General features: G+C 37.0%; 1 protein-coding gene across 6 annotated transcripts in view; it reads right to left on the bottom strand.

Moving 5' to 3' along the window:
* MYO3B (myosin IIIB) overlaps positions 1-18,985 on the bottom strand; it is a 207,594-nt gene that overhangs the window by 32,844 nt on the left and 155,765 nt on the right. For all 6 annotated transcript variants that reach the window (XM_061453077.1, XM_061453075.1, XM_061453076.1 and 3 more), the window contains 3 exons: positions 18,299-18,419; positions 8,674-8,737; positions 7,652-7,790 (listed from right to left, as the gene is read on the bottom strand). In XM_061453077.1, the coding sequence (XP_061309061.1) occupies positions 7,652-7,790; positions 8,674-8,737; positions 18,299-18,419 (324 nt within the window). The remainder of the gene's footprint in view (positions 1-7,651; positions 7,791-8,673; positions 8,738-18,298; positions 18,420-18,985) is intronic.

The following is an 18,985-nucleotide window of genomic DNA, read 5'->3' as shown; positions in this document are numbered from 1 at the left end:
TACACTCATTGCCTGCCTGAGCGCTCATAGGAAAGCAGCTTCTCTTTCTCCCATTGGCAGCAACATCAATACTTCCCATGACTGGTATTGTTACCTTTCCTTAGAGGAAAGGTGTTATAAGCAGGGAAGATGGGAATGTGGCATTATTTTTTTCTGGTGCACTGCCACATCAGACAAAGCATGAGCACAACTGGCTCCTGATAATTCTCTCCATATGCAAGGAAGATCCTCAAGGAAGGTTATTCTTGCCGGTGGACAGAAATGGTCTTCACAAGCTCGTAATTACTGCTACAAACTAGTATTTGCTGTTGCTGTGTTCCATTTAACCATTATGATCAACCGAGGTTATCCATGAGAGAATTAAAATATAAAATACTTTCACTGAGTAGAGAGAAGTAATGATGGAAAGCCAAGGAATACAACCATTGTCATGAGCAGAGCTAATGAATAACTCATATAGAATAATTTCTTTCCACCCAAATACACCACAGCTAGTTCATGACTTCTTGAATGGAATAGCTGTTTGTCAAACTGTATCTGTGAAATCCAGCTATTACTAGTTAACTGTGGTGGATTCATCAGATTGAATTCATATTATTAAATATCAGCAAAGAACCAGAAATCATTTGGTAACATACAACTAGCAGATGAAATCTTAACTCTATCAAAGTCAATGATTACCTGCTTAGCCTTTTTCTTACAAAATAACTTAAAATAAAGACACTCTCAAAAGTCTTCTGATAGAGGGGAAATGTTACAAATACTCTGAATTGTCTCTTTCTCTGCAAAACACAAAATATAATTTAGGAAAATATTATTATAGCTATTCTCTTAGGATAGAACCTTGTGTGCACCCTCAAAGCCCTTTACCTACCGTACTTTTTCTAACAAAGTTTACTTAGATAGATCAGTGCAGTTTTTTAGAACAGAATAGGAATCACACTATTTGCCTGAGTAGACCAGTTGTCTGAGATACACTGCTGGTTCAGAGCACTAGTGACTGAGGCAAAATAATAAAAATAAGGCTGTGGGAGAATACTTAGAGAAATTTCAAGCAATAACAACAGAATGGTGAAGTACTGCAGGATGAAAAGCTTAACTACTAACAAAGACATGGCAAAAAGAAGAGCTAAGACCAACCTGTATGTCATGGATAGAAAATGAAGAGAGAAAGAACAGGTGAACTGCAGCTTGGATCAGAAAGACTGTGGCAGACATTATGTGCAATACACGGTGCAGTAGACATTAGGTGTTAAGAAGAGAAACTGAACCTCTATTAATTCTTTTTGACACAGCATATATTGTGTATATGTTATACAACTTCATTAAATATCTCATATTTCTTACTATTATTTTTCAGTATTTCAATAAGAGAGATTTGCAGTCTCTTTTTATTGCAATGCAGCCATTATGAGCTGAATTTCAACTTGTTTTATAAAGAACAAGTACTGAGCTGTCCCTGGAGAACTTTACTGCAATTTATCTGCGCAGTTTACTTGCATCTTATTTTATCTCTCACCTCTGATACTAATCAGTCATGGCTGCAGGTCAAATCTTTTTGCATTGGAAGCAATCACAATAACCAATCCAGAAGTAAACCAGCCTATAATGAAATTCACTGCCTAGGGCTAAACACAGAGCTAACATGTGTTTAACAAATGAAAGCTTGTATTTATCACTTGTCACTGTTTGTGTCTTTGTCTATTGGAGGGGAAAAACAATTAAGAAGCTGAGCAGTAAAGAAAAACTCAAGAACAGCCCAATTTCTTTTCCGATTTGTTGGTCTGTAAAACTTAGTGTGCAAATCATGCCATCAGGGAGTAACAAAAGCTTTAACAAAAAGTGTCTATGGGTGAACCAGTTCAGAATACAAACATCATCAGTATAAGTCTCAACTGGAAACTACATAGGGCCGAGAGAAGTTCAGCTGACTTCACTTAGTTTGCAGTCAGATTTTCTGAGTCCACATTGGAACTATATGGCGCAGAACTGCAATACTGAAACAGAGTTACTGTACTTTTCACCCTAACAGCTAGTGAAGCTAACAGGCTCCTGCCCAGCACAAATCCAGACAGTGGGAACTCAGGCTTTCCACAGGATGGGAGGTGATGGTCCCCCCTGTGGCCTTCTGCAGGGTCCCACCACATACAATGAAATGTACAGTAACAGGTTTACTTGCACCAGCAAAATCCATCTGCCTACAATGCAGCCTCACATACAAACAGTAATGACGGCTTTGAGACATAGCTTTATTTTCAACTTATTTTCACAAGAGACATCCTAAAAAATATCTTCTTCCTATGATTTCTACTTATACATACGTAAGGTAAAAAGAATGATTTGGAAACATGATTTCTGTTTACTAAGCCTAAAGGCCAGCATTTATACCAGGTGTGAAGAGGTCAGCAATCCAGTGATACTCCTCTAAAGAAAAAAAGAAAATAAAAGATACTTTTTCTCCTGGTCATGTGCAGTCAGATTTTGGCTCAACAGCCACAAAACAATACTGTAAGGAGGATCCTTTCAATGGAAATTTATTATACAACATGCCACATCAGCAACTCCTTTGCCTGAGGCTTCAACTGCAACATGGCTAATTGTAATTCCTCTACTATAGTGTGGTACATAGTAGGAGAATATTGTGGAGATCTCATAGGCCTTGCCATAGCTACAGCATGCTCGGTACAATCAGATCATACTATGTAATGCTACCTTGGCCTTTCCAGTGTTTCCTGTAACATTCAGACTATCTCAATATCATGCTATTTTATTTGCAAAAGAATGACCATTTCAAACCTCACCCACCCACTCAAAAGAATGCCAAAACAAAATCCTCTACCCCCAAAGCCATGGCTTTCAGATATGTAGGGAATTTTTAGTGTCAACTTTTTATAACCAAGAGACCCAGTTCTGCTCACTGTTATGATTCTACTGACTACAGTCAAGTTTTTAATGATTTATATTCCTTCATTGTAAAATTAGTCTCAGTGGGGGGCTTAAAAATGATGAAACAAAACTCCTGATTAAACAACTAAAAATAATTTTAAATAGATTACAAATTCTTTCACTTATTCTGAATGATAGGATTCTGAAATTAATGGCATCCATGTGTCAGTATCATCCCATCTTCCAATGACAACTAGTTGAAAGCCCATGCAGCATTTCACACTATATCACAGATTTGTTTTTCATTTAGAAAGGAAGGTTTGCTATGATGGAATCAAATAGGAAGCTGAGTTACATAGAGAGAAACAGCTGAATGCCTTGGATTGATTTTGTTCTCACACTCAGGAAAAGAAGTGGCATCTTTGGTTACAAGGCATCCCAATCTCGATACCACATTTTGTGTGAGATACTGCCTGTTCTTTACTGTATCTATTACAGTCACACTGGGATACTGACTTTCTATGAATCGAAGGATAAAAAGCTCTCCCATTTCCAAATTAATAATGATAATAGCTTTGCCATAGCTGTTATCTTTTTTTAAAACAGTGTACAAATATGAATTAAATGAAATCAGAGTTCAATTATGCTATGATGTTCAACTACTATGGAATAAGAGAGTTCCCTATATTTAAGCACCTTTCACTTGCAAGTGCAAGATACTGAACCAAGACTATACAGCTGAGACCGAGGCAACTTAGAGTACTTCCAAAAGCAAAGTCTGATCAAAGAAAGCTCAACTCTGAAGCAAAGACTAATCACCTAAGTATATTCTCTGTGGTTTGAGCGTTTTGACATGATTATGGTCTGATAGAATTAAAGTTGGATCGCTTCATCAAAACTGGAGTTAAGCCATAACAGTTAATGAAGTAATCATTATTTGAAATTTCCTGTTTATGATGATGAACCTGTAAATATCATTCATGTGATGACAACCACAGGGTAACTTTTTGGGAATAATGTCTCCCATGCCCATAATGCCCCTTACTAAAAATTGTTCATAGTAGCATCGGAGGTGGGCAGCAGCCTTCCTCCCCATCCATCAATAACTTAACACATTTAAATATCTACTTGCCCTTCATCAGTGTGAAAAACAGGGATCACTTTCACATGTTCCTCCAAACCCAACACAGCTACACCTACAAATCACATTTTTATGATAGCTTTACCAGAAAGGAAGAGAAAAACGAGCAACATAAAAAGGACATATTGCAAGGAAACCATTCCCAGTCACTGACAAGTGGGACTCCAGCTTGAAACACACCAGGCCCTAATTTCTACTAGTTTCTGAGAACATAACAAATTAAGAAATTGAAGGTTATATTGGAAATGGCCAACTGACTTTTACAACTACAGCGCAAGTTTCACTACCTCAGTCACAGACTGTGACTCTGTACAGTTTGCATAATTCCAGATCTCTCAGAACTGTGGCAAATTTCATTACCTCTCACAAAATTCCAATGCTGCAGACAACACTGTGAGTTGCAAGGCCTATATGAAACATCATCAGAAGGCATGTATTGTTCTCCCACATGAGAATGCCCATGGCCAGAGACATACTGTGCATTTTCTTACTTGTTCAAAGTGTCTCTGTTAACATGAAGAATTATGTCATCCTCTGGTCAATGCAGAGATACTATTAGCTTTCTTTTTACAAACATGTTTCCTTTGCATCTCAGGAAATCTGTCATACTTCTGAGGCAAAGTTACAAGTTATATTGGTAATTGACCAATGAAGCACTCACTTCTCATTAATAATTTCAAATATTCTGACTATCTCATCTAAGGGAATACCACTACTTGGCCTCAGAATATTGTATTATTTTTATTCTTTTAGTACTACTTTATTGTGACTAAAATAGTTAACTTCTGGCTTAACTGTTACTATTTGCTTGTCCTCTCTGCCCAGGCAGTGTGTCATAGAGAAGACACTGGAGAGATTCTTGACTTTGCTAGTAGTCCTGCCCCACCACTTAACCTGTGCTGCGTGCAGTTTGGCCATACTGCTCAGTCTTTCTATGACCCAGTGTAAAGGCTTTTGAAGTGAAAAAGAGGGTTTTCTTTCTGCATTAATTACAGAGTACAGATTTGCAGGATCTTCGTGGAAATTTCAGTCTATTTTTCCTTTGCCAATCTTCTGCTGACAACAGGCAGTCCGTGCTATTAGCTGGATAACGAGATGTGAGTGAATAGTCTGCTTGAATAACACAAAAACATGTAAACTCAATCATTTTTTCCCTTTTGTGTTCTGTCCCTCCTTGACTGCACTAGAGCCTCACCTACTAAGGCCTCGAGACAAGTGCGCAGCCTGTCCTTCCTTCTGTGTTTAAGCCTGGATGCAGACTCCCTCCTTCAGCAAACATCACTGCTTCATAAGCGGGTCACAGACCAGTGCAAAAACCTGACACATTCCCTTCCCCATTGGCCTGTGTTCCAGGTCCACAGCACTACCACCAGGCTGCAGACTAGTCTGCCTGTAATGTAACTTAAAAGAGAATTCAAAATCAATCTATAACATTGCAGAATAAAGTCTCACTATGAAAAATAACTGTCTTCACATTGTTTGGACCACCTAGTGGACAGCTTTTTTGTGCGTGAATAACAGCTTATATAGCATAGCAGTACATTATAAAGCACATGTATTTTATACATGAGTTCTTATTCCAAAAGGTATTTGCTGTTTCATTTAGTTTTCACAATAGGTCTAACAATAACCTCTTCTTAAAAAAGTATACTTCACACAATAAGGCTGAATACAGACTGTGAAAGCATCTGAATTTCTGAATGCAAGCTATGCTTTTAAAAGCACCCAAGGAAGCTATTATTCTTCAAGCAGGTTTATTTCCTTAATAGTTAATCATTGAAGTGTGATTTATATGATCATCTATCTGAGTATCTTCATGCTTACCTAGGAAATTCCTTACTTTTCTGTATTTGCATGCTTATTCATTTACCCATACATGTTTCTTAAATAGTTCAAATCAATGTTGCATTTATTTCTTCTTCAAAGTCTATTCTTATATCACTTCACATTTTTAAGTCTTCAAATTACTGGGTAATGGCTCTGAATCACATTTTTCCTAAGGGTGTAATTCTGCCAGTTTTACTCTAATTGTTTTACCTTAGACACAATGTCTTTGATTTCAAGAAGACTAGTTGCAGGGTAACGTACAATATCTGCTGAGAGAAAGGATGACAGATTTGGGCCCAGACTGCTTTCCTCAAGAGGATTTGCTGCAATGAAGATATTTCTATTTGACAGGTTTATTGTTTAACATGTAATAATTTAAGATAGTAATGCACACATCCCCTGCAGTCCCACACTATGGATTCAAAACCCATATGGACAGAAACGCGTGAAGGGAGAATAATGGATTTCTCTACCTGCTGTGTTTACATACTCTTCTGTTTTTAGCACCGAAAACACTTTATGGCTGTGTAGCAGACTAAAAACATTGAATTTGCATTATTTTCTGTTAACAGAAGTATCTCCCTATAAATACCTATCTTCTTGCCTTTACATTTTAAGTTGTTTAATTGAGCTCTATAAAGTTCAAACACAGAAACTGCTGGATTAGGGCTTGAGTATTCACATAAATACTTGTATACTTACAAGATGAAATTTGTCGCATTAAATACATAAATATAAATGTTACTGTATGGCACAAAATTGTAAATAACTAATTTTCAGTAATAACTTGGAAAGTAATGTATCATTTATATGTTGGCTCTAGTTACAGATATCATATTATCAACCTACCTCATCTTAAACTATGGAAGGTATTTTTTCATAGAATCATAGAATCACAGAACCATAGAATAGTTAGGGTTGGAAAGGACCTTAAGATCATCTAGTTCCAACCCCCCTGCCATGGGCAGGGACACCTCACACTAAACCACGTCACTCAAGGCTTCGTCCAACCTGGCCTTGAACACTGCCAGGGATGGAGCATTCACAACCTCCCTGGGCAACCCATTCCAGTGCCTCACCACCCTAACAGGAAAGAATTTCTTCCTTATATCTAACCTGGACCTTTTTTTGATCCAGTATTAAAGTCTGTATTCACAGATTTGCTAGGACACAATGACAACAACAACAGAGAAAAGTGTTCTGATAGGTAATGATTTCCTGTAATATTAAAACCTGAACCAGTTAAAACCCAACAGATGTCATAATGTTTTACTTCAAGTTTTTAAACTCTTACTGACCATGGCAAAAATAATGTATCAGCAAATAAAACCAAAAATCCACATTCCATAGATTGTAGAATTATTGCAGACTTTCCTGTGTTGCTGACTGAATCTTTGTGTGTGTGAACAAACAAGTTGTCTTTCATTCTGCCAAACATGAGAGATTTCGTTACTCTTTTCCACTTTTGAGGCTGGAAGGCAAGGGAAAGCTGAAGCTCTTGAAAGTCAATTTGATGTCATTAAAAGGGAATTTTGAGATTATTAACCACATTTTTAGCATAAACTATATTTCAAAAATCTTCATACTTCTGCCTATGTAATTCAGGTACTTAAGGGCTTTTTTATATTTCCAGGTTGAAAATGTTAGTTTAATGAAGAAAGTTAGTTGCTTTCTGTTTTCTGCCTTCCAAGAGGCTGTTAAAAGACCTCATCAATATATAAAGCAAGTTACACACTGACAATATGTAGGTTATAAATAGCAAACGAAAGATCTCTGTTACTTTACTATATTTCTTACCTCCTTTCTTATGGGATCTCAAGGGACTTGACAACTGATGCTCTGCAACTGACCAGGACCGGCTAATTGATTGTGAAACACTCATTTTGAACGAGTGTCTTCGAATAAATGGAGAAGCAGAAATCTCATCCAAATCATTCTGGAATAAAGAATGCTGGTTTAGGCACATAAGAAATGTATTGATTCCACTCAATCATGGTTAGATATAGTTGTGACCTCAGAGAGAGCGACTTCTTATATTTTACGACTTTGTGAAACGTCTAATGCTAGATTTAAGTCACACAAGATTCCTGTGGGTTTCAGTAACACCAACTTAGCACCCACATCACAAACATTTGTTTACTTTTTCTGTTTAACTTATTTATCCCCTTTCCTCATGCAGTTAAATCATAGCATGCACTGTATGCTGATTTCCTCTCATAGTTAATTTGTATCTTTAGAAAAAAGCTATAGGAAGGTATTAATCTGCTTAACATTTCTAAGTACATCATCCAAGGGATTTTGTTTTTTTAATCTTACATATGCTCAGCAGAGTTACTGGCAAAAACTGTACATTTTCTCCATTTCATCCTTTCAACATCAAATGGTAAGCAGCAAAAATTGGATCAGACTTCAAAGACTATGCTGTGCTCCAAGTCACAGAGCGACTCCTCCATTTCACATATTGAATTCGAGCAGGATATCAAAGTGCTACCAAAGAACCTCAGGTCCTTACTAAAAAAGAGTCTCTAACATCTGTAGAAAGTGAAGTGCACAGACAAATCACCTCAGGGAGCAGCTAGCATTTATTCTCAGCAGCAAATTTCCAGCCTTTTGATTCTCTTATTCACTGTACCTCCCTGTCTTTCTACAGAACTAAAGTTCTTAGCAAGCAGGCTTTTGTCTCAAAGACTTCAAAACATCACTAACGGTTTCATGTTCAGATGGCGACGCCAAGCAGCCATGAACACATTGCAGAACTGTGGACTCAGGAATTTGAAGTTATAATGTGATGTTATTTTAGAATATAAACTTAGAGCTACCTTTTTTGTTTGTTTGTCAGGAAAATCAGGCACCACAGGAGAAGATTGGTTACTGGTTTGCTGCCTAAAGCAAAGAAAAAGAAAATATGTAGTTTAAATATCATAATTTCTTCATTCTTAAAAAAGGTTTACTGACATACACTTTTTTTTTTGTTGATTTTCCCTTTCTCCCCTCCCCCAATTTCTAAATATGCACATACAATCAATTCAGAGAAAACACAGACCAGACCCATTTCCTCTTGTAAGGAAGCGCATGTTATTAAACACAGTAACAGGCTATGAACAATGAATTTGTCATTAAAAATTTGTGGATATGTGCATATGTGTAAAATGAGTTTATAAGAATTCTATGAAATCAAAGTAATGTATTAAAATTAATTTGACAAGATTTTACATGATTCCCCCCCCCCCAGGGCTGTGAAAAGCTGTTTTCACAGAATTCAAACTTAGGCACTCAAAATCTGACAGATGAGGAAGAAGTGAAACACACGGCTTTGTGTTCTCCTAAAGCCATTTGGGTTAAGCACAGAGCAAGGAGTAAAAGTTCTTAGATTCTTTGTCTATCTATTATTATTTTGCCATCACATTATGTCACCAGAAAAATATTAAAGGCCAATTCTTGCTCTCATTAATGCTAATTAAAGTATCATAAAACCCCTCTGTAGGCCCTGATCCTTGTTGGCAGGCCTTTGAAGTCAATGGATCTTTTCTACAGTAAAAGTCCACCCAGACAGAAAAAAATCCTTAAAAAAATCCTTAACTACACAAAAGCAAAGAAATATACTACCAATTTCATTTGATGGATAAAAACCTGAGGTTCACAGATTTTATTTGATAAGCTCTTGGTCCTAAAACTTGGATTAAAACCAGGATTGTCAAATTATCCAAACATGCCTCAGCCATTATACCATTACTCTCCAACCCCCTCACAACCTTTCTGAAAATACAATTAATGGCAGTGGTATTTCTACTCATAAATGAAATAATCTGATATCTAAATTTCAGTCATAGATTTCTGTTTAAACAACTATATCTTGGCTTTTTTTTCACAGACGGGACAAAGCTTTACAAGGTACTAAGGAGCTCTTTCAGTTTTACAGTTGCTACAACTGCATACATTTCAGCCCTTTCAGTTGCAGTGGGAGGCGGGGAATGAAAAAAACAAAAATTGCTTTACTGATTAAAAATTACAATGTATGTGACCTCAAATTTCATCTTTTGTCAATACTTAAGTTTCAGTCAGCAGCACTAGTTATAAACTATTCTTGTAACAATAGAACAACATGCTGGACTTCAGAAAATGTCTGGCCAGAAATGCATTTTACCTTTCAAAACTCACCTTTAAAATATTTCAGATTAAAATAACACTACTGAAAGACTTTAAAGATTTTAAACTACTGTGTATTAAATTTGACAGCTGTATATCACCATGCATATGTATTAGATAACACATTTATCCTGTGCCATCCACAGAGGCTACTGAAGTATTTCAAGCCTTATTTGCAATGGGTTTTAAACTCTCAGGTTAATGAAGTGCATCTGAATGTGGTACCTCAGCTCAAGAGCACTCACTTGAATTGTTTCAAACCAATCACAACATGACGGTAGCACGGTTGCCAATAAGCCACCTCAGTGTGTGGGAACAAAATGAAACATTGTGTAAACATTCAACTTTTCTGTAATGTTGCAATTTTGCGAAGGAAGTTTGGATTTGTTTGTCAGGTTAGGGAATTTTAAATTCCCCTTTATTCTTTGACACTAAGAGAAGGAAAACATTAAGCCTAAACTGTAATTTGAATTTAAACTAGTGTTTTCCTTGGAGGAATGGAACGATCCATTTTAAAAATCCATTCTCATTTTGTACTGGCACACATCTTGTACAGGAAAGTATAAAATATATCTGTGACTGTATTTAACACTGCATTTGTGCATGTACCATGTTTTCCGTAATGTTATTACTATTTATCCTGTATATGTATTATTTAGATAACCATTTATTTAGTAGGATTAGTTAGATAACTTGCCATTTTTCCCCAAAATTACTCAAGCACTTGCTGAAATGATTCATCCCCCCACCTCTCAACACTGCAGAAAATAAACCCAGTATGAACTAAAAATCATGACTGATCCCCAAATATCACTGTGGTGAATATAAAAATCAAAATCTATGGTTGGATCAGTATGTTGCAAATGGCCTACAATGCCAAAATGGACTGAATTGTCATCTAAATTTAAATATCCAGATTTTGGGGTTGCTTAGATTTGAATCTAAATCTGCAGCCTGAACTAATTTCTATCTTCTATTAAAACAAATTACATCTAGAATTTAGTGTGGCTTTGCAAGCATGTTAACTATGCCAGGGCTAGAACACTGCCTAAACGTTTCAAAAGCATAGAGGCAAAGTTCAGCCATTTGCCTTTTAAACAATCCTAAATTGGGTTATATTTGGCACAAGATACCCCATCCTTCCAGAGAATGTACTCTTGCTGATATAACTATGTACTTTATGGTTACTAGCTTTTACTCACTAGCTTTTACTCACAAGCTTTTAGTTGTAATTTTCTCTCCAGTTGTACTGAGAAGGGGGAGTGACAGAGTGGCTTGGTGGGCACCTCGCCACCAGCCAAGCTCAACCCACCACAATGTCAAACTGGCAGGGAACACTTCTGAAAACACACTGAAAACACATCAACTGTAGATGCTGAGCTCCTTGAAATCAGTCTCTGAGCTATTCTGAACATTTGGCTAGTATGCAATATGAAAAATGCAATAGCAGTAGTTAGTTCACATGAGCCAATCAGTGATGTTAGCTGATGTTCTCAAATGCGGCATTGGAGGCTGATTTTGAGGTGCAGGGTATTTTTAGTTATCTTTGAAGAAACTGCTTGTCCTATGGTTTCAAAATGTGCTTATTTTCAACATTTGCATGAAAGCAGCGTTTGGGTCAGAGAGATGAGATCCTGTCAGCACACTTACCTGGGAAAGGTGCAAGAGACCCAGGTTCATGTGCCTGAATGCTCAGCTACTGAGCTATAATACGCCTCAGTCTGCACATATGGACTGTCTATAAATTACTCAATTAGCAAGTAACATTGACAAGAAGAGAAACACTGGTTCTTAGGGTTTGTCTACACATCTGTATAGTGTATAGCCACACTATCCTTAGCACTGAAAGCAGTCATACCATAGCAGCATAAAACTAGTATTGCAGACTAATTTATGCTGGAGAAAACCAGCTGTTTTTGGAGTTATCCTGGACATTATGAGTGCAAGTCATGGAATTCAGACTTTCATCGTTTAAATGCCTTAAAAAATCTTAGAAACACTCCTAGATACTCCACTAGAAAGAATACAGCTCGTTTTGCAAAAATAATGTACACCTGCACAAAAAAAATTTAATCCTTCCAGCAAGGGTAAGTGAAAAATTCCAAAGGGATGGGGAGGAAGAAAAAAAGTGATTACACTAAAAAATTGGACCCAAATTTCCATTTACATCTTTAAGAATCATAAGTAATTATTTGAACTTATCAACTGTAAAGTAATCGGAAGCTTACATGAGAGCAGAATCAGGCCCAATGAGTTCTACTGTGTGCCACAGGAATTGCAGACCAGCCACCTATTTCCATCACAAGCAATAACCTAATGTTAGCTATGATTACAAATAGGAAAGTGAAGCAATTAAAGGAAAGCAGAATGTCTTTTCTCACAGCTTTTACTGTGGAAAGAAATGGAAAGTCATATTCAAAAGATGATTTACACAAGAAATCACACACAGAGTGTTCAGTCTCTGTGGACAGAAACTGAAATTATCTAAGGAGGAAATTACGGAGCAAAGTGAGAAAGCTGTAAGCAGTAAATCACCAGGACCTGAGGCCATTCATCTGGAGATTCTGACAAAAAGCAAACAACTAAAATGTGGAAATGCAGCCCTTTCAAGCAGCTATCCATGAAGAATTGAAACACACTAACATAATGATTTTCTTTTTGTTTCAATCAAAATAATCCAATGAAAGTTTCGTTAATGACTGACGGAGTGAACCTCACTTTAGTAAGAGGCAAGCTGCAGACTGAGTCAAAGTAGAGCGGATAATAGAAGAGTTTTTAGATGAAAATTTTAATTCACACAGTTTCTGAGTGGGTCTGTGCTCATGTGAACTGAAATCATGTTTAATCTCTACTCTCAGTGATATACAGCATATTATGTTTACATGCCAACCCTCCAGCATCCATATAGGTGAATCCACATTGCATGCTGCTTCAATGGGCCTCCAGCATTGCAAAACTTTTATACATGATCATTGTTTTTTTTTTCAGACACAGAGACAAAGCTGTGTGAATACAGCTGACCCAAGAAGTACCCCTCTGGGATAGTTTTTATACTTACTCCCTACTCCTAGTGCAGCAATGGCTCCTGGCACTAAGATGTTATAAAAGTGGCTGACTTCCAATGCCAAATCCACTGGCTGGGAGATGTTACATTTTGAGAATTGACTCTGTATTTATAAATCATAAAAAGAACCGTAGCAAATCACCTAAGCCATTTCCATTTTCAGATAAAAATCAGCTACTCCTACTAGTCTGGGTTTTTCTGGGGGGGTTGTCATAGATCTGTGTAAGCTGATTTTTAAAACCTACAGTGGTGGAGATCTCAAAACTTTGGAGTGAGCAAGCAGCTGCATGGTACTCAGTTGCTGGCTGGTGTTAAACTGTGACACCAAGGTAACCTGCACAGGGTTTAACTCAGATTACCATCAGTGAGCTTTTCTTGATGTCTAACCTAATTCTCCTGTGCTGCAATGCAACCCAGTTATTTCTTGCCTGATTCTCAATGGAGAACAGTTTGTTTCTTTCCTCTTCACATCAGCCTAACACGACTGGGGAAATGATACCACAGGTACCTCAGTTTTCCATCTCCCTTAGAGATCTCCCCTTATCTTGGTTTATAGAGATATGTGATTTTTTTTTTTTTTGAGGGACTTACTTATTTTCTTGCTTATTTTATATTACACTAACTGAGGTCTTGATGGTGATGTGAAAATGTTATGATGCACTATATGAGGTAGCATGTATCCTCACTGCTACTACCCAATGTAAAATTTGGAGGAGGGTGTCATTACTGACTGATATTCATTTCATTTTCATTCTATGTACCTCTGCTTCTAATTCTAATCCTGCCCTCTTAAACCTTTGTAATCATTGCTCACTTAGTACTGATACAAATTTAGTTATCAGATTTTAACTCATGTAGTACTGATACAAATTTAGTGATCAGATTTCAGTAAAGCCATTAATGAGTAGAAACAGGCCCATTTCTGGAACTTGGCTTTCAGATGCATATTTCTTGTAGAACACAGCAATACTGATATTTATTTTTTGTCGGTAACTTTCCAAACACGTGAGGTGGCATACCTGTGTAGTTTTGTTCAGGCTTTATTATCCAATCTTGATTACCTAAGTCTCACATGAATGTCAAGAGCTTTACTAAAATGAATGGTTTCAGAGAACCTATGCTGACCAAAGTGTGAATATGACACCAAGTAGCTAAAAAGTGAAAGATGTTAGAAGAAAAATCACAATGAATTCAACCCAGAAGTATAAACTGCTGTTCATATTCTAACATGCACCCTTAAGACACAGAGCTCCATAAGGACACAAAGCAGCAAGGGATACTCACTGATATCCAGTTATAGTTACAGACGTATCTAATGTGTAACAAAGTCACTATGTAGAAAGTATTCTTTCTGCTGTACTACATAGTATAAGGCCACTGATCATGTACATATAGCTAACTTGTATTGTGACGTTCAGCATTAGTGAGCTACAGTTCAGTGAGCTAGAGGAAAAAAAGAACAATACAGAAACATTTTCCTAGGTAAGTATCAGATCAGTATTATTTAACACAATTTTCATTTGGGAGGGAAATGGATAAGAAGATGGTGGAATATGTAGGTTACAGATGCTTTGATGAGATTCTAAAGGGATTTAAAAAAACTTGAGGATGAGAGCTCAGCCTGAACAAGAACATGAACAACGTAGCATGGATTAAGGTCCTTAGTCACTAAACTATAAGTTATCCTGCTAAGAACACGAACATTTATGAACAATATATTCACTAGAGATTTGTCAGTCTAACAAGTTAAAAATCACAGGTTGTTTTATAAAATTACTTCTCTTTTCTCTACAGATTATTCTTAATTAGCTCAAGAGATCTCTAATAATAACTTGAAATTATAGCTATGACATTGAAAAATGCAGCAACTTTGATTTTATGCAATGACCAATTGTAAAATGGAGGCAGACATGAGGCGAGGTAGGTGTCCACTCTGGCCTCGTGGGAGAGGAGATCCTGTCATACTCCTCCCTTCTCTGATGTCTATTCGGCTCTCTGCAGAAGGGCAAATCTGTTCTTCAGCAAGGTTGTAAAAAGGGCTCTGAAAGGTTTTCAGTTTCCTCATTTGAATTTAGTCTTGACTGTGTTTAGCTCTTTAAATAACTCTGCCCTTTTAAATTTTTCAATAAGCTACCTTGGGAAATGGTTTGATTGTGATTCAGTTACTTCATACCATGCAGGCCTGCAGGCTCCTCTCAGTGGTTGATGATGTCAAGAAAAGGCTCGGCAAGTGTCGCATACACAGACTGCATTTCAGGGGGTAGAATTCAGACTTAGTGTCAGTCTCTCAGGTGGACAATTAATCCCATGACTGTTTTTTGGTAGAAGGAATCATGGTCAACTTCACAGCTCAGTGGAACTGAATGGAAAAACGTATCTTCAATGACACAAAGTCACTTCCCTGCTAACGTTTACATTATTTTCCTGTACCTATTTCTATTCCTATTTGCCAATTCTCAATGAGTCTTTAATTCCATGTATTTGTATTTTTGTATTCAAACACAGTTAATACTGGTTTTCAAGTTAAGCATGTAAATACAGGAAACATTTAACACACAATGTTAAATGAACTGATGTGTGCATTTAATTAACATCCTACGCCATGTATTAGTTGGAATTTGCTTACATCCTGCATTCACTGACTGAAGAGTGTGCACTAGTCGTAGAGATTCAATTTCCTTGAAGGAATTCAATTTTTTTTTTTTAAAGTGCCCATTTCTTCTGAACACTTTGAAATTCATTACTTGGTAAAACTGAGTCCTATATATATTACAATACTGTAACTTCTTTTTTTGACAGATCTTTGAAAAAGCAGCAGGTTGCCATACATTTCAATGTGCAGTTATATTCCTGTGCATACCAAAGAACAGAACTGTAAATGATTTTGCCTTCTGATCCTGCATACCCTTCAGCTTAATTTTATTTTTCCAAAACTACCAGTTAGGGGGTGGAGAGGGAGAAAGAAAAGAAATTAAAGTAAAAGAAATGAAACACAATTAAGATAAAAGAATATTTATTGTTTTATACCTTAGACCCACAGTACATGAAGCCACAGTGCGGCTGTCTTCTCTAGGGACAGATTACCAGCTACTGTGTTAAACATCTGCACTATTATTCAGCAGCCTTCCTATTTCCTAGAAGTTTCCTGTATGACTGAACAGACGAATGCTTAGTACACAACTACCCAGTAACAGCTACATGTGGAAGTGAGGCTTGATTCATGGGAAGTAAGTTATCAGATTTAGTCCTAAAATTATGAATATCACCTGTGAAATGTTGGACATTTTCAGGTTTCAATGAAATCACTGGAACCTGAGGCCATTGCTGAAAAATTTATTGGAGTAGGCAAATAAACTGCAATATTTTTTTTTGGGGGGGGGAATTAAACTTGAGAACTGCCAGCAGTAATGGCAGTTTAGCAACTCCAGGCAAAAGAAGGAATTAATTTATTTATCTGTCTGATTGCACATAGAATCAGGACTGGTGCAAGACCTGAATGGCCAATGTATTTTATATGGGCACCTTCAGGCCAGATATCTAAAGGCATTTAGACATTGATTTCAGGGAGTTTGGTGACTGAATGTCTTTATAGGTCTGTATATTTGTGCTTCATAGAGCCCAAATTCACCTTAACAGTTACCGAACCATAAAATCTTTGTGAGCCTTTGTGAGTGATGTGCAATTAAGCAAGCTGTACCTAAACCAGAAAAATACATTTGCTTGGAGAACAACAAGGACTTCCAGAAACAGTCTAATGCAAAAAGAGAATAAAACTATTTTTGTCTAAATACACATAAAACAGATGAAGGAAAAAGTTGAGAGGCTGTGTGCCTCCAAACAAGTCCAGGTGACACTAAAAAGAAGAAGAAAAAAAAAGCCTATTTATATTGTAAATAATTATAATTTAGGATGCCAAATAAAACTGATAGTAGCTTATTAGCTCTTGCTTTTAACCATCAGTGCAGACTGGAGAACAAATGACAATGCCATCATCAATAGTTCTAAAGCGATCACAAGATACATACCCCTTAACTACTTAAGAGACAGAGGGAGCTGCATGCATATAAAGGGAATAATAAATTAGGAAACTCATTGCCCCAGTGAGCAGTAAGGTAACGCAAAAAAGGCAAACTGCAGTGGGCTTATCCTTTCTTTGAAAATAATTACTAAACCCATCTAAGTATTTATTTATTTACTTAGAATTTGGCTTGAAGTGTTTTCTTGCTGAAAACAAGAGTATTGCAAGGAAAAGATTCTGGATCACTATTAACCTACAAGAATCAGGTGATTACGCCAGAATAATATATGTATAATAATAATAATAATAATATCCTATACTAATAATATCCTATAATAATGCACCAGAACATGTAGCAGATATTATTCAATCTAAATCAATCAAAATTAGCATGGAAGTTAATGTAATTTAATGTTATGAGCATACACAGAGAAAGAAATACCATTTTGGAGAAGCTCAATGGTTATTAAAAAAACCCCACACCCTGATTAATGTAATAACATTATCTAGTTATAGTCAAAAAAGTAATTGCTTTCTTCAGAGAACTCTTCAGAAGTGTAACAGAACCTGCATTTATATGTATATAGGAAGCATATAACAGAAATAAAGACTGGAACAGCACTGAGATGTCCTTCTGTCCATGCCATAGCAAGAGAAATCTCATAACAATTAGTCACTGAAACCTGCTAATCAAAGGGATTAATCCAGCAAATGCAGCCACCTCTCCTTGAACACTGCTGGAGGGACAACAGCTGAAGATGTAACAGATCTCTTCTTGCCTCTCATCCCCAAGGAAGCATCAGGGGGGACATTTGTCTGGGGTGACTCCATTGGTAAGGAAGGTTAAAATACCCTTCCTCTATAGAGAGGAGGGCACCACTATTACAATTTACAGTATTACCAGGCTTTCTGTCAGACTTGTCCATTTGCTTTTTATAGTTCTTTTTGCTATAGACCACAGTCTATGGTATTCTGGGTACTCCTGAGAAGTACACAGAAACAGGACAGCAACCCAGGACAAACAGCACTGCAAGTAAATCTAACTGTTAACTGGGAGAGCACTGAGATGCGTGGCTAACCTGCAGGTGCTCATCCTCAGAAAATGGCAGGTTCCCTAATTGCTACCTGAATCAGGATGACACGCCTGCTCCTTTCAGATCTCACTGTTTGGAAAATTACTTTTGTTAGGCTATAGACAGCAAAGGATTCAACTCACCAGTGCTCTTCACAGCCAAACTCAGAAGTAGAAGAGCTGCTCTTAAGCTGAGGATCTGCCACGCAGCCAGGGCTATTTTTCAATCTTGTGTAGTTTTTACGAGCAATGTACCCCCTGAAAGCTAAAAAACACAGTTACGCATCAGAGAAAAATTCTGCAGAGCTAAAACACAGAGCAGCACCTGGCTCTGCAGTGCAGAGCTGAATGTCCTCAACTTTAACTGGACCAGTGGACACAAAGAACAGACAGCACCTCAGAGGGTGGCTCCAATGTTTGCAAAGTTAACATCAGCTGAAAATTATATTGGACCTAGCAAGAAAGACAGGCCTTGAAATGAGCATATGTCAAATTTAAACATGATTCTGACTTAGAACGTATTAAAAATACATAGCAGAAAATCATTCCCCAAACACCTTCTTTAATCACAACTCCATGATTTGAGCATATCAGAATTTTACAGAATCAGAAGTTTTACCCACTTTTAGTGTGGGGGATGAGGATAGAAACAGACACATTAAACTAAAACTTAAAAAATAAAATGGCAAAGAAAATGGCCATGAATAACATTCTGAAGATACCCACATCCTTTATTCTATGCACTGTCTCTGGATATGGGTGTCTAAGTAATTTAATTACTTCTGTAATTTTATCCAACATAAATTTACCTGAATTCTTGACCCCTGTGAG

This window comes from Pezoporus flaviventris, unplaced genomic scaffold, assembly GCF_033815535.1.
Source record: "Pezoporus flaviventris isolate CSIRO_AGI_PZ_B2104156 unplaced genomic scaffold, CSIRO_AGI_Pfla_v1 ptg000001l, whole genome shotgun sequence".
In the NCBI taxonomy this organism is placed as follows: Eukaryota; Metazoa; Chordata; class Aves; order Psittaciformes; family Psittacidae; genus Pezoporus; species Pezoporus flaviventris.
Note: the sequence above shows the minus strand (reverse complement) of the source record. Positions and strands in the feature narration are given on the sequence as shown.